Here is a 16,249-nt window from a genome sequence, read left to right as displayed (position 1 = left end):
TTGACTGATCCCTTTCAAATTTTCGAAAAATGAATCTTTTTTTATTTGTTGAATGTTTGATAATAATAGTGTTAAGAACAAATGCGATTGAAGAATCAAGTTCTGGACGTACTTCATTCCGTTTTTCTGTTTCATTAAATAATAAAGATATGTCAAAGGGAAGTGTTATTCAAATGTTCTGTGAAATACGCAATTCCTCAGTCAAGTTGAAGGAAATAACGTTGGAAAAGGCGGATAATGGAATGACATTTAGTATTCGAGCAAAATCAATCCTGCACCTTGATAATTGTTTGTTGATGAGAAAAAGAGGTTTGAATGCACATTTTATCTTCAATGAAGGAACATGTGAATTTAAAAACGCAACTTTGAACACAGAAAAAAGAAATTATAATTGTGATATGATGATGAAGAGTCTTGTGAAGATGGAAGGAGAAGATTCGTCGTTGTTAGTGAGAAACAGTGAGTGGAATAACATTGTGTTTTGCGGGAGTGGAAGTGTTTTGAGCAATGGAGAAGGAAGTTTTGAAGGAATCAAATACAGCGCTTTTTCAAACATCACAATGAAATTCATGGAAGAAGATAAAGCTCCATTTGAGAAAGTGATGTTGATGAAAATGAGCATAATGGAGGATAGTCAAGTTGAAAGAACGATGAATGTGCTGGAGGGAGTGATTGTGAGTGGAACAGAAGGATCTATTGCATTTTCTTGCTACAATTGCACATTCGTTCACAATAAAAGGGAGGATTGGAGAGTAGGAAATACAGAAAGAAATTCAACAACTCAAACACAGAATTTTTCTAATGCTAAATGGGATGAATGCTCAGCTCCATGTGGTGGTGCACTGTATGTGCATGACAATCCAAATGCCACATTAACAGTTGAGAATTCATCATTTGTGAAATGCAATGCAACATCCACCAGAGGAGGAGGTATATATGCATTAAACATTTCTGAATGTACAGTGAAGCAATCCACATTTGTTGAATGCTATTGCGTAGCCTCGGATGATGCAGGTGGAGCAGGCATTCAAATGAATTTAGTGATCATTCAAGTATTTGTTGATAATTGTCTTTTCAAAGACGGATGGTCTGGAAATGATGCAGGTGGTGTTGGAATTTGGCAATCAAAGTCAACAAAAACAAATGATAGTGTGTTGAGTTGTTTGTTTCAAAATTGCAGTGGGCATAATAATATCAATGGAGATGGAGGAGGTATTCTTCACTGGCATGCGAAAGACAAAATTGTATTTAAAAATAGTCTTTTCCATGGATGCCATTCTGATTGGAGAGGAGGTGCATTAAGCATAAATATGAATGGATTTGGTGGCGAATTAATTTGGTTTTGCTTTTTTCATAGCAACACATCACCAAATGGAAATGATATTTATATTGCAGATAACTCAACCGATTCTCAACTTGTTTTCTGTTATTCAACTCGAATAGAAGGGGTGAGATATTTTGCAAATGGAGATAAAAGCGAATGGCTTCCAAACAACTTCAGTAAACACAGGTTTGTTGCTTCAACTCAAAATCAGACAAATGCAAAGAATACATTCAGCTGTGGATTGAATGAAAGTTGTACATGTCTCACAATCAGCCATTGTCTTTCCCAAATGATTTCTGGGTTTGTTGAAGAAATCAAGGTGCTTTCTGGAACTGTTGTGGAAGGAAAGGGGATTGAGATTGGGGAGAAAACAATCTCTGTGAATGGAGTTTCGCCATCTGGCTCATCCATTGAAACACAATTTGAGGGAAATGGACAGAGTCTGTTTTGTGTTGGAACAGGAGAGTTGAATGTGAGCGATTTGTCAGTGATTCACAATTCGTCAATTGAAAACAACCGTAGAAGCAGATTATTTGAGGTTCAAGGGACTGGTGGGATCAATTTGGAGAGATTGAATATTTCGATGGATGCAGATCATTCAGAAGAGAGGAGCATTCAGAACTCACTTATGAAACTGAAAGGGGGAAATTTGAAGATGAAAGATGTGAGATGGGAACAAACATTCAGTACAGCAAGTTTGATATCTCTATCTCAAGGATCGCTTGTAACATTGTCTCTGGATAACTGCACTTTCAGCAACATCGTGAAAACAACAGGAGGATCATCGCTGATGAATGTGGATGAAGGGTCATATTCAATAACTCTTGAGGGATGCACGATTGATGGCTGTGGGAGTGAAGCCTCTGAGTTTGGAGGGGGTATGTTGGTTGAAGTGGAAAGTGGGAGTTCATTGAATGTGAAAGGAGGTGTTGTGAAGAACTGTTTTGCCTCAACCATCCAAGGGAGAGGAGGAGGGACTGGACTGAAAGTGAAAGACATAGGTACAGACTTTCATATTTCATCGGCATTTGAAGGAAACAGAGCTAAATGGGGAAGTGATATTTTTGTTGACTCGATCGATCTGAATTCAACAGCAAAAAGCAGAAAGATTACCTCATTGACAGCTTCATTTGATACAAAGGGCAAGATACAAGGATATGATAATGGGAATGATACATTCCCAATACCGATGTGTGTTTATTTGATTCCTTTACCAGAAGAGATTATTGTGAGTAATGTTGATACATTTGATTATTTTTATTGTGGATTTTCTGAAGTCCCATGTTTAACTCTAAGACATTCTTTGACTAGGCAAGAAAAGGAAAAGAAGATTGTCGTTGATGGGATGATTGAAATTCAATATGAGCTATCATTTGACTCCTTCAAGCACACGATCAGAGGCAAAGATGGAAGCAGTGGATGGAAGGTGAGCAATGATCCGAATGGAGTGAGGGAAAGCATGATAACAGTCAGTGTAAATGCAAATATGAGTTCCCTTGTTTTCTCTGTTCCTTCTGTTCTTCCAAATCACGAAGCATTCTTCGGCTCCTCATCGCAATTATTTTCATTTGATGATTGCTCATTAACTTTTCAAGACCCCCAGTCAGCGTTATCTTATATCTTTTTGTACGTGTCAGCAGGCGAGGTTTCTGTTTCATCGTTTAATGTATTGTCCTTGACAATTGAGAATTGTCCATTGATTTGTCTTGATGGAAGCAATGCTGCAGGCACATTCACTTCCATGATCGTTGAAGATATTTTCTCTGAGACAAATAGCGTTTTGTTTGGGGAGGCTAATGGAGCTTCTTTTTCGATTAAAGATTCAACACTTTCAGTGAAAGCATCTTCACAAGCAGATTTGCCATCAGGATCCATTCGAGTAATTTCCTCAAATTCAGCCAAGATGCTGAAGCTCACAAACAACACGATGAGTGGATTCAAAGGAGATGGAGGAGATGGAGGAGCAATGGAATGCACGCTTGAGAAAGATTGCTCTCTGGAAATAATTGGAGGGTTGATATCTGAGTGTGAGAGCAAAGGAGGAAATGGAGGAGGATTGTGGGTTGAGATGAATGAAGGATCGATATTCACTGTTGGAAATATGACAGATGCTAACCAGCTGAGAACAAAAACTTCAAATGACGAAAGCGGCTTGTTGCAACTTGTGAGTTGCAAGGCAACACACAACACAGATGGAGAATGTGGATATGGAGGAGGGATTTATCTTCATTTGGATGATGGAGCGAGCTCATTCACTTTGAAGGATGTTTCATTTTCTGGGTGCGATGCGAGAGAAGGGAAAGGAATCTTCATTAATGCGAATGATTTTTCGAGTGTGATAAGCAGAAGCTCGATTGGATTTGTTGTTGATTTGGATGATGTGTCGAATCTGAATGGGTTTGAGAGATCAACATTGAATGAGATATTTGCCATTCCACTGGTTGTTTATTTGTGGAATAATTTTTCAGGGCCTGCACTTGTCGGAGGAAGATCAAGTCATGATTTTTCGTTGTGTGGATATGAGTCATTTCCATGTTCCACAATCTCCAAGGCAGCATCAGTCCACTTTGAAGGAAAGAAAAAAGACATAACCATTCTTGAAGCATTTGCCTTTCAGGAGGAATTGAGCTTGAGTACAGATGAATGGAGTATCAAAGGAAAAGAGAATGAAATGAAGTGCGAGGTTTCTGATCAGAAAGATGGAGCTCAAAGTGGTTTGATTGAAAACTCAGCCAGTGCGTCTGTGACTGGCATCGTATTTTCTTTGAAGAAATCGCAGACCTTTCATGAAAGTGTGTTTGAGTGTCATTCAGGGAAGCTCATTCTGAATGAATGCGAGATGGAAGGAGGTACAGAAAGCATTTCGACAGTGTTTGTGAAGGCTGTTGAAGGAGCTGTGGAGATTAATGAGTTTGCAACAAAAGGAGTTACCAAAAGGAGTTCATCATTTTTCATTGTAGAGGGAAGTATTAATTCTAGACCTTCGATGAATATGATGAATTGCGATTTTGGAGAAATCTCATTTGATGATGGATGTGTTGTTGAGTGCCACAACGGAAATATTGAAGAGATGTCTGGATGCACATTTTCATCGATTACTCGTTCGAAGGGAAGTGGAGGATGCATAAGTGTTTCGAACAAGGATGCTGGAAGAGAATACAAAGTGGAAATCAATAACTGCACATTTGAAGACTGTGCTGTTGTTGGGGAGGAAGAGGAAACTGGAGGAGGTACATTCTTTTTCGAAGCATCTGCAAACACTAACCTACTAATAAGCAGGTGTAAGTTTTATTGTTGCACAACTCCATTTGAAGGTGAAAGTGTTGGGTTTGGAGGAGGAATAATGTTGAACTTGTTGAATGAAGAAGAAGCATTATTTGCCATATCCTCACCAACTTTTTCGTCTGATAAGCCAAACAATGCAAAATATGGAAAAGACCTGTTTGTTTCATCTCCATCACTTATCAACAGCATCAAAAACGAAACATTGCCATTTGTGAAAGACAGATTGGAAATGCTGACTGAAGATTCAATGAGAGGGTATGATGGAAGAAACAGAGAATGTGCAATCCCACTGATCTATTTCTGGAAAAATGTTGGGTCGAGTGTGTATGTTGCACTTGAGGGAAACAATGTGGTTGTTTGTGGTCCGTTGGAGTATCCATGCGCTTCCGTTGATTATGGGCTGAAGCGGGGGAGTAACTTGGGAATTGGGTCGATCACAGTTCAGGGGCTTTGCGACGTGAGGAGCGAAATAAATATGAGCGGGATGATGCTAGAGGGAACAAATAGAGAATCGGACAAAATCATATTTGTTCAAGCAATTGAAGGAAATGCGAATTCCGTGGCTGAATGCAAAGGAGTAGTTCAATTCAAAGAAGCGGGGATGGTGATTCCAACTGCCTTTGATAATGGGGCGAGAACACTCATCCAGGCGGGCTCAGATGCAATCAAAACGAGTATTGTGTATTGCTCAATTCACATTAGTGACAATGCTGAAGGTGAATTGTCATTTGTATTGATCAGTGCAGTAAAAGGAATTGTTGAGATTGAAAAGACAAAGATGGCAGGGTTGGCATCAATGCATGAGATAATGAGCATATCAGTTGGATGTGTGATAGCCACGAACGATGTAACATTAGAGAATATTTCATTGAGCGGGAAAAGTGCAATTGCGATGAGTGAAACTGTAGTTTCTGGAAGCGAAAATGATAATTCAGAAGTGTGGAATTTTCTATTTGGGAAATGCACGTTCGTGAATGTGAAGAACAGCGTGACAAGCAACCCTTCATTGCTTTGCTGTGATGTGCAGAATGAAATGAGATTGAAAATGCAGAATTCAACAATAGACGGTTGTGGATCTGGAAGCTCGAACGAAGGAGGTGGAATCTTTTTCCTTCTCAATGAAAGAGGAAGATTGGAGATGAATCACACAAATGTAACAGATTGTTTTTGTTCGAACATTGGGAGAGGCGGAGGATTGTTTTTGAAATCACAGAGCATCACACAGGAGATGTTGCCATTTGTGCTGTCGAATATCACATTCAAGGGGAATGTTGCATCGAAGGGGAGGGACGTGTTTGTGAAGTGCACTGATCTTGATTCTCAGATTACTGAGTGGCAATTCCTGTTAAATTTTGGAGCACCATTTGTAAAGGAGCTGGCGATATGGGGATGCACATCAGATAATTATGGGGATGAAGAGGATCTGTTAGGGAGAGTGTTTGTGTTCAGGAGCGAATTCATATTTGTTTCAACGATTGCAGGGAATAGCAGCGATAGCAAGAATTGTGGAGAAATGAAGGGAGCATGCTTATCGCTGAATGTTGGAGTGAGCCACATTATTCCTTCAGATTATTCTCAGTTGTATATCTGGAATGAAACAGCATTAACTGGTTCGTGCTCTGCTCAGAAGGTTACAATCAAGTCGATGGAAGCAAACAGGAATGCTGAGATAAAAGTGAGAGAAATTGAGCTTGAGAGTGAGGGAGTTGTGAACACTTCGGAATCTGTTCGATTTGAGAAGCTTTCATTTGTTTTTAGTGGAATGCAGAATGCTGTCTGCTCGTGCTTTATGCACCAGCTGAATGGATCTCTTATTCTCGAATCTGTTACATTCCTATCGGAGAGCGGATCAATGGAGAATTCACGAACCCTTTTTGACTTTTCACTGTTGATTGTTGAAAATGGGTTATTTGAGGCAGATCGATGTAGTGTTAGCCATTTAGGATTCTCAAAGCCAGTATTCCAGATGTCGAATTCAGAAAGTGCAACATTTGAAGATCTGACGATCCGCGATGTTCGAAGCACAAGTCCAGTGATTGAATGCGGCACAAGTCGGAATTTGAGCATCCTAAAGTTAGAAGCAATAAACATCACTCTTCAAGATGGCAGCCTGATCTCCTTCAAAGGAAACCTTCCAACTTTGTTTGTTTTATTATCGCAGTCATCATTCACAAACATCAGCCAATCACAACCAAGTCCTTGCATTATTTGCGCAGCTCAATCCATGACTGGCTTTGAAATGTGTAACTGTTCTTTTCGTGAGTGCATTTCGGATTGTGTGAAGGGGAGCCAAGTGGTGATGGTGTCAACTGAAAACGTCTTGATGGATTTGTGCCAGTTTGAGGGGAGCCTGATCGATGATGCCGAAGAAATGAATGGAATTGCTGATGCCATATGTAAGTGGAATGGTTCGATTATTGATTTGACGAAGAGTTCTGTATTGATGAAAGACACGACAATCTGCAACTTCTCAAAGGGAGGAATAACAGTGAGAGGAGGATATATGACGATTGAAGCAGGAAACTTCAGCAGCAACAACCCCTCAATTGATAACTATCCATCTATGAGAAGAAACATCGTTTGCTCTGATTCAGCTTCACTGTCAATTTCCAGCATGAAAGGAGGAGATGGAGTGAAAGATAACTCATCATTGTGGATACTAAACGAGGGATGCAGCTTTGAAGGGATTGCTTTTGAAAGAGCATCTTCATTTTTCATCCCAGTGTTGGAGAGTATTGAAACAAAAAAGAAAGGAACAGAATTGGAGATTGTGTTCAAAGGGAAGCTCCTTCTCCCATGCAACTTGTCGTTCATGGTTGTGATGCAGATTGGGGATGAAAAGCAGATAGAAAAATATGGATTTGATGAGAGTGGATATTTGAGAGAGACAGAAGTTGAAGGGAGGCTGAAAATGGAGTCAATAAGTGAGGCAGAAGACGAGGCAGAAGTGAAAGTGTGTATTTTGTTTGGAGATGCCAAAGGCCCATCTTCCACTGATTCTTTCATTCTGAAGAATCAAAGCGAGCCCAAAGTTAATGGAGACGAAAGGATTGCCGAGGGGGGAAAAGAAGTGAAAATATCATGGGCAGTGATAATTGCAGTGATATTTGCTGTTTTGTTTTTGATTGTTCTAATCATTGCTGTTGCATTTATTGTTCGATGGAAGAAGTCGAAGAGAAGGACAGAGGAATTGCAAGAGATTGTGAACGATAACATCAGAAAAGATCCGAAGGCGTTTGAAATGATAACGATGGAGATGTCTCCGGAGGAGCAGTGGAGAAGGGCAGAGAGGGAAGCTGAGAAGAAGAACGATGAAAGGATCAAAAAGAGGGTGTATGAGAAAAGCTTGGGACACTCGGAGTCATCGGAGCATTTGTTGAGTGAATGCGGATCCACTGAATACATTCTGGGGAAAGATTCAGACAAGATTCCAGATTGGGCATTGGAGAAGTTGGAAGAAGACGATGACAACGAAGAGGCGCAAAAGGGATCTCCATCACCATCCATCTCATCCACTTCAACAACAGACACTTCAGACACAGAATCCACATTTGTTCGATCAGAGAGTCTGTTTCCAACAACCTCATCGATGTCGAATCTGGTGGATGCAATGGCCTGTTCATCACCACACGAGAAGCTGATTGTGGACTTGAGGGATTCGCTGTTCATGCTGCTTCATGGGAGGAACAAGACAAAAGAGATGGCGATTGGCTCGTTGAAGGAGAGGGAGCAAACTGCTGCTCAGATCCTGTTCTGGGTGGCGAATGGAGCTCTTCACTCCTTTGATGAAATGGAAAATCCTCTTCAGTCATTATCCAACCTGAGTCCTCACATTGTGCTGTTCTCTGAGCATATGGTCATCTGCATTGCCATGCATTCAGACTGCTCTTCTGACTCAGACACTTCATCTATCTCTTCAGCTTCTACCATTGTCACATCTTCCTCTGATTGCTCGAGAGCGAACAGGAACGGCAGAGGCTCGCCTCCACCATCATCGGCGTTTGAAGATGAGGATGATTTCAAAAAGGAGTGTTTGAGGTGGAAGGCGCCAGAGCTGCTAATCAACAAGAAGTTGGGAGCAACCAAGGAGTCTGTGGTATTTTCGATCGGAATGATGCTGTGGGAATGCCTAACTCTGCATATCCCTTTTGGAGAGTATGAAGCTGTAATAGCAGGGGATAAGATTACAAAAGGAGAAAGGCCGGATATGGCGAATGTGAGCGGGTCAACGCTCAGCCGTCTTGTTTCAGTTTGCTTTTTCCAGCAGAACGAGCAGAGGCCCAAGCTTGCTGATATGAAGAGAGAGCTTATCCAGCGATTCCCGCCAGGCTCTGTAATCCTCACGGCCTCAGATGCAATTGACGATGGAGCAGAAAGTGGATACTATGCGAGTAAAGATGGTGGTGGGGACTATTCTGGCAGCGCTGCGGCTTCCAATGAATAGAGCTTTTGATGTTTCGAGCAAAAGTTCCAAGGCTTCGTCATCCTGATGAAAATACTGAGGCTTCTTAGCCATTATTGCAAATGGATCTGGTCAACCTGCAGCAGCCTCAAAAACTCTGCTCACATTTCTTAACGGCACCTCAATGCTTTATCGCATTTTTGCCTCATTTTCTTGTTTTCTTTCTTTCTCTCGCTCTCTCTCCTGTTCTCACTGAAATTTTATCATTCACTTCATTGTTTTTTTGATTTCCTTTTACTAAAAAGGGTGTTGAAATAAGCGTGCAAGCAAAGAGTCATTTAATTTTTGCGAGTGCAAATATTTGCAGAAGCACTTTTCCGCAACCTATCAAATGAGATGCATACGATAGATAATGCTGGACAGAAGTTTTTTGCTTCCATTCATCCAAAACAAACAAAAAATTATCCAATTTTCTCGCACAAATCGTACACCTTCATTAAATAAAATTTCCTCTCATAAAACTGGAATATACACAGAATCACAAAACCAACACAAAAGTATTCCGGCTGGCCCGAATAATTTGTAAAAAATGAGCAACTATCAGCAGCAGCCAATTTAAAGCATTCCTAAATCACAAAACTAAATAAAACTCCTCATATCGTTCGCTTGTGATGTTTCCATGCTTTGCTCCGCTGTCCGCCCCAGCAAGTGCGACGCAGTTGACACAGGTCCTCCGAGCCATGTGAAACAGTCTGCTGACTTACGCCAATTCGTAATCATTCTCACATGCACCAGAGCAAATATAACTGTGTTTGCAGACACTCCGAGCACTCCTTCTACGTCGATACAAATCCCACCATCGGAGTTGAATAAGCCGCCGAAGGGTATCCAATTGTCGAAGACCCTGAAAATACGTCAGTTGGCAGCGACAATGATGATAAAGACGATGCATATGAACTGCGCGTGTGCGAAAATGCTTCTCCTCTTTCGTTTTTCGCCTCTTCGTTTTTGCCCCGTTTTCCTTGTAATTTCTCCCTCTCCTGTGTTGGCGTAAGCGTCCTGCTGCCATCCAGCGCACCCCTCTTCTCCCGAGGCGATTTCTCAACCCCCTTTACCTGGCTCAGGCGCAGCAGTGGGACATCCATGAACCCAGCACTTCTTCCCGTCTGCTCTCCGCTCGTTCTCTCTGTCCAACGCTCCTGGCCTTCTCCTCCGCTCTTCCATCCGTCTGATGCCCCAAGCCCTAGCTTCGGCTCCACACCCAATCCACTTGTCCGCGATGTCGGCGACCCAAACAGAAACGTAGATACTGTGGCTGCCGATGGCTCTGATGTCGTGATAAATGAAAGACGTGGCCCCTTCTCGTCGCTTGCTTTGTGCCGCACTGGCCGCGGACGGAAGCGATATGGCTCAAGCTCATCTGGTTCTGGTGAGCTCGGCGACGTTGCCTGCAGCGGCTCCCCTAATCCGTCTCCTGCGGATCCATTTTGTGCTTCAGCTTCCCCCTCTAATTTCTCTCGCTCCTTCTCCCCTTCATCCTCGTGCCCCTCGTCCTGGACATTGTCCTGGTCTTTTTGCTGTGTTTCCTTTTCCGCTTCTTTCGTCATTCTGCTCTGCCTCGCTCCACCCTGCTCTTCATGCTCCGTGCTCTCTCCCGTTCCACTTTCTTTTTCATCTCCACTTCTGTCTTCTCCATCTTCATTTCCACTCTCATTTGCATCTTCGCTATCGCCAGCCCGTTCGTATCTCCAAGGATGATGGCGGTGGCGGTGGTGCGGATGCTGATGGTGGTGGTGTTGGTGGTGGCGGCTGTGGCAATGTTCATCGTCATCCACTTGCAACATCTCCTCCTCTTCTCCTGGCTGCACAGAATCCCTTAGCACCATCCGCTCCACCATCCGCTGCGGATAAACACGGACAACACTGTCTGGCTGCGAATACAAAAACGTCATCTCCTTTCGGCTTCTCGCTGTCGCAGGCGCAGACGCCCTTCCCTCCGCCCCTTCTCCAAACCTTCTCCCTCTCGGTGTCTCTCCCTCAAAATCCTCCCCAAACTCCTCATCTCTCCTTCCTCTTCCAATCTTTGTTCTTCCCTCTGCCTCCTTTCCTTCTCCTCTCTCATCCTCCATCCTGTCGCAATTCTCGCTGCCTTCTCCCCTTTCTCCTTCTTCTCCTTCTTCTCCTTCTTCCCCTTCCTCTCTTCCATCGTCTGCTTCTGCCTCTGTTTCTGTTTCTGCTTCTGCTTCTGCTTCTGATCCTCTTCTCGTCTGCTCTTCCACACCCCACTCATCTCCCCTCCACACTCGCCCTTTCTGCCTCTGCTCCAAATAGAACTCTCTCCTCGCTTCCTCTCTCCTCTGCCTCGCAAGCATCGTCTCGCTCATCTCCATCGCCCTCCTCTTCGCGTTCTTCTCTCCCAGCTTTCGGTTCAGCTCCCGCCTTATCTCCCGCATCTTCACTGCCCCTTCCCTCCGCTCCCGCTCCTTCTCGTCCTCCCGCAGCATCACTGACACCTTGTACTCTTCCCCCACAATCATCTTCTTCTGCGCCGTCGTCAGGCACGAAAGCTCCGATTCCTTAAAGAACTCCCCCCGCGGCTTCAGCAGCAGCAGCGTCGGCGACACCCCTTCTGCTGCCCCAGCTGCCCGCCGCCGCCGCAGCTCCTGCTTCCCCGACCCTGCCCGCTCTGCCTCCCGCCGCTCTTCATACTCCCGCATCCGCGCCAGGTTCTGCCGCTGCTCCTGCATCTTCCGCTCAAACAGCCCAATCGACTCCTGCACTTTGTTCGTCGCCCGCCCGCTCCCGCCACGCCGCCCCGCCCCATACGGCACACCATACGACACCCCGCTGCCTCCCAACGGCCCCACACCAACGCCACCCCAGCTGCTCCCTGCTCCCAGCCCCGTTCCAGTTCCAGTCCCAATCCCATTCCCATTCCCAGTCCTATTCCCGTTCACATTCCCTTGCCACGTCTGCCGCGCAGAAACAAGCGGCGGAAGAATGTGATCTGTCTCTGAAGCAGCATTCACACAAAAGTCAATCAATAATCATTATATCATCCATTTAAAGTTCAATATTGGTTAATAATAAAATAAAAAACAAAAATAAGCTGGCTTGCTCATAACATCCTTTTTCTTTTTCTTTTTCTTTTTCTTTTTCTTTTCTTTTCTTTTCGGCTCCTGCTTCTCCTCCCACACACCGTTTCCTGTCCTCCCGCATCCCTCAATTTTCGACGGCGGCGCATCATATGCCGCATACACCTCTTCTCCTGTCACCGGCAGCAGCAGCTCGCTTCCACTCGTGTTCCGCACACCTGCCCCGCTCTTCCCTCCTCCCCCCTCCCCCCTCCCCCCCCCCCCCGCGCACCCCGTCCTCGCTCCCTCCCCGCTCCTCTCCCCTCCTCCCATTCCAGCTCAGCCCCATCCTCCTCCCCATCCCCTTTCCCTTTCCCTTTCCCTTTCCTCCTTCCTGCTCCTCTTTCTGCTCCTTCGCCAGCGCAAGCTGCCTCTTCCGCGCCTCCCTCTGCTTCTCAAACAGCTTCTGCGTCGCTGCCCGCGATGCTGCCGCTGCTTCTCTTTCCAGCTCCAGCGCCTCGTCTGCTGCACTCACCACAACAGACGACCCGCTGAACGAATGCCTCAACACTGAAACCAACCCCGATACATACATACATACATACATACATACACACATACATACATACATACATACATACATACATACATACATACATACATACATAGTGAAAGAGAAATAAAATGGAAAAAATAAAATAAAAAATAAAAATAAAAACACTTTATTATTTCTTTTGTTTCTTTTGTTTCTTTTTTTTTCTTCAAAACTCTCTCACTCGCCAGCCCACCCACCCGCTCATTTGCACACCTGGCATTGTTGCCGACATGCTCTGTGTGATAAATGTGCCACTTCCTTCGCCCCCTTCTTTTCCTCCTCTTTCTCCTCTTTCTCCTCTTTCTCCTTTTCGCTCTCTCCGCTTTGTTCTCTCCGCAAACGGATCCACCCCGCTCCGCCCATCCACCGCCGCGTTGTACACACGCAGCGGCACCGCCAGCCGCTCCACCCGCTCTGCCCCGCTCAGCCCCTTCGCCTCCTCCTCCGCCGCATCCCGGCACCGCACCCCGCGGATCGCCCCCTTCTGCCCCACAAAATACTCCAGCTCCTCTGCCCGCACATACTTCGACTGCACTATCGCTGCCCAGTGCAGCGACCGGAACCGCGCCGACGCTGGCGGCGTCTTCACTCGCACCAGCCGCTCCGGCAGCTGATGCACTGGCACCGTGCACACCCCCTCCGACACCGGATTCTCCGACACCGGCGGGTGGAACACGTGGTATGCCGGCACCCTCCTCCCTCCATCTCCTGCCCTTTCACCCTCACCCTTCTTCTTCTTCTGTTTCTGTTTATGCCTTTCTCTTTCTTTCCTATTGTTGTTGCTGCCATTGTTGTTGCTGTTGTGCTCTGCCTCTTCCTCAATCACCGATGGCGACAGAGTGGCCAGCGATCTTTCCGACTCATCCTCTGCTTCTGTCTCCGACCCCCAACTCGACTCGCTCGACGACCAAACTGACTCCGACTCTGCCATCGAATCCTCCTCTTTCTTCCCTTTCTTCCCTTTCTCTTCCTCTTTTTCCTTCCCTTTCTCCTCTTCCTTCTCTTCCTTCTCTGACACATCATCCAAGCACATATCTCTCTCTTTCCCCTCCTTCTCCTTCTCCTTTCTCTCTTTCATCGCTTCTGCTCGCTCCCGCTCCTTCCGCAAAATCCACCGCTCCCGCCGCCGCTCCCTCCGCCGCCGCTCCATCTCCTTCTTCTGCTCCTCCGGCCCCACAAACAGCGACGTCCGCGACTCCCACCCCGGCGGCGCAGGCATCTCCAGCGGGAAGAAGCACTCCCGCAGAAACTCCGGATTCGGGATAAACGTGTTCTGCTGCTCCGCGTCAATCTCCTCCGACGACCGCGCCAGCCCATACGTCACATTCGGGTCTGCAAACACGTGGAACACACGCTTCGAGTGCGGTCGCCCATGGAAGTTCGCTGGCTTTGCAGTTGCCCCTTCCCCTCCTCCTCTTCCTCTTCCTGCCTCTCCTTTCATCCCATCCACTCTGCTCCTCCCCCAAACACCCCTTTCCCGAGCCCTCGCCATCTCCGCTGCATCGTTCAGCGTCGTCCCTCCACATTCGACTTCTCCAGCGCTCGCCGCGTGAACGAGCTCATCAGCACAGACGCCCCGCCAATGCCCCTCCCCCGTCGCTCTCCCCGGTCTGTCATCCACCCGCCTGCTGGCTGCCTCTTCCTCTCAATCCCTCTCCCACTCCCACTCCCAATCTCCGAAGATGCACCTGCAAATGCACCCCGCCTCCCCACGCCCTGTCTCAGCGGCGCTGGCGGCGCACGCACAACTCGCAGCGGGTTGTGCGACAGCTGCGACACACTGCTGCTCTGCGGCAGCACATCCCGAGCACTCGGCGCACTCCACGACGCCGGCTCCCTCGCCACCCTGCTCGAGCCCTGCGACCCTCCCGCCGCCTCAAAAGACAGCGTGCCAGAGCAAAGTGCATTCTGCTGCTGCTGCTGCCCCGCTGGCGGTGACGCAACAAGCATCGGAATCCACCGCGCTGTCATCCCTCCTTTCTCACGGGTCTTTCCCATTTCTCCTTCCTTTTCTGCCTCTTCTGCTCCTCCCTTTTCTCCTCCTTCATCTCCTCCTTCACTTCCCTTGTCTCTCTTCCCTTCCTTCCCTCCAGATGTCCCACCTGCCCCGCCTGTCGCAATCGAGATCCCCGTCATCTGGATCGTCTGCATCAGCTTCTGCGCCGACCGCTCCTTCGCCTTCCGCTCCCGCTCCCCTTTCTTCTCGCTCGCCTCCCTCATCGCCCCCAGCGTCCTCTCCACCGTCTCCGGGTCATACAGCACCCGCGTCCCTGCCCGCAGCGACGCCAGCTCCTGCGACAGACTCGCCCGCCCCATGTCGTTCAGCTGGTCGAAAATAACAGCAATAACAACCACAAAATAATAATAATAATAATAAAACAAAAAAGTGCCGGTGTGTTTTCCCAATGAATCATTGACAAAAGAACAGAATCAGCAAACACTGAACGACATTTTGGGGATCCCTGACACATCCAGGTCGTCTGCCTCTGTCCCCAGCTGCAGCTTCCCCATCGAGTACGACACGTTCGGCGTCATCTTCCACCCCGCCGGCCCTCCCAGCGCCTTCTTCTGCCCCTCCACCTCCTTCTCATACTCCCGGTCCAGATACCCCCGCGCCTCCTCCTCGCTCCCGATCCCCGTCAGCCCCCAGAACACCCGCACCTTCCCCTCCCCAAACTCCGGCTTCTCCACACACACCGCCGCTATCCCCAGAAACTCGTGCAGCGGCAGCCGGTGCCGCACCTCCACCTCCACGCTCTTCAGATGGTCTCCCAGCCGCTTCGGCGAGATCAGCAGCTTCGCCGACTGCGCCACCACCGCCACAGGAAAGAATAAAATTCAAAATAAAATTTCAAAAAAATTAAAAGTCAGGAGCGTTGCAAGCATCTCCTCTGCCCCCCACACACCTCCAGGCACTTCTGCACCAGCCCTGGCTTCTCAAAGTTCAGCCCGTCCTCCTCCTCAAATATCCCAAACGCCCGCACACACCGCCCGATCTTGTGCACCCTGCGCCCGCCAGCACAGATGCATGAATAGATAAAAGAAAAAATAGAAAACGAACAATTATTTTTGAAAGAATGCCACATTTCTCTCTCTCTCTCTCTCTCGCCCTGCCCCAAAGCAAAAAAAATAAAAAATAAAAAATTCTCGCAAAAGTCGCCCCTCCGCCCCGCACACGTGAAGTTGCACTCCTCCAGCAGGTACAGCCCCATCTTCAGCGCCTTCATGTTGTGCGACGCCGTCCTTTTGTTCAGCGTCTGGTCGTTCATCCGCCGGAACCCCGGCGTCGCCACCAGCATGTCCACCCCGCCCTCCTCCACCTCGCACGCCCCCTCGTCTGCCACCGCCCCCCACCCCGCAAGCTGCTCCGCGCTCACCGTCGTCATCTGCGTTTTCCCCAAATACACAAACACAGCCACACACAAAACACAAAAAATCATCAAATTTTCAGAGACCCCGCTCCGTGAGTGCACACATTCAGCGCCCGCAGCAGCGCATTCAGTACCTCGATGTTCACTCCCATTCAGCTGATTTTCGCTTTTTTCAACAACTCGCGTTTTTATCCTGGG

General features: G+C 47.1%; 2 protein-coding genes across 2 annotated transcripts; one reads left to right on the top strand and one right to left on the bottom strand.

Moving 5' to 3' along the window:
• Window positions 1–1,613: 1,613 nt before the first annotated feature.
• MONOS_13850c1 (uncharacterized protein) lies at window positions 1,614–9,053 on the top strand (the record flags this gene model as incomplete). Its single annotated transcript, XM_067866592.1, has 1 exon — window positions 1,614–9,053. The coding sequence occupies one exon, from the start codon at window positions 1,614–1,616 to the stop codon at window positions 9,051–9,053; it is 7,440 nt and encodes a 2,479-aa protein (XP_067727691.1).
• Window positions 9,054–9,332: 279 nt separating this feature from the next.
• MONOS_17535 (uncharacterized protein) lies at window positions 9,333–16,203 on the bottom strand (the record flags this gene model as incomplete). Its single annotated transcript, XM_067870464.1, has 9 exons — window positions 9,333–12,024; window positions 12,211–12,334; window positions 12,378–12,655; window positions 12,894–14,318; window positions 14,381–15,005; window positions 15,120–15,485; window positions 15,587–15,686; window positions 15,858–16,066; window positions 16,156–16,203. 9 exons carry the CDS (start codon window positions 16,201–16,203, stop codon window positions 9,848–9,850), a joined length of 5,352 nt encoding a protein of 1,783 aa, XP_067727690.1. The 3' UTR covers window positions 9,333–9,847.
• Between the last annotated feature and the right edge of the window lie 46 nt (window positions 16,204–16,249).

This window comes from Monocercomonoides exilis (genome assembly GCF_001643675.1).
Source record: "Monocercomonoides exilis strain PA203 chromosome Unknown scaffold21-1407046, whole genome shotgun sequence".
NCBI classification, from domain to species: domain Eukaryota; phylum Preaxostyla; order Oxymonadida; family Polymastigidae; genus Monocercomonoides; species Monocercomonoides exilis.
Note: the sequence above shows the minus strand (reverse complement) of the source record. Positions and strands in the feature narration are given on the sequence as shown.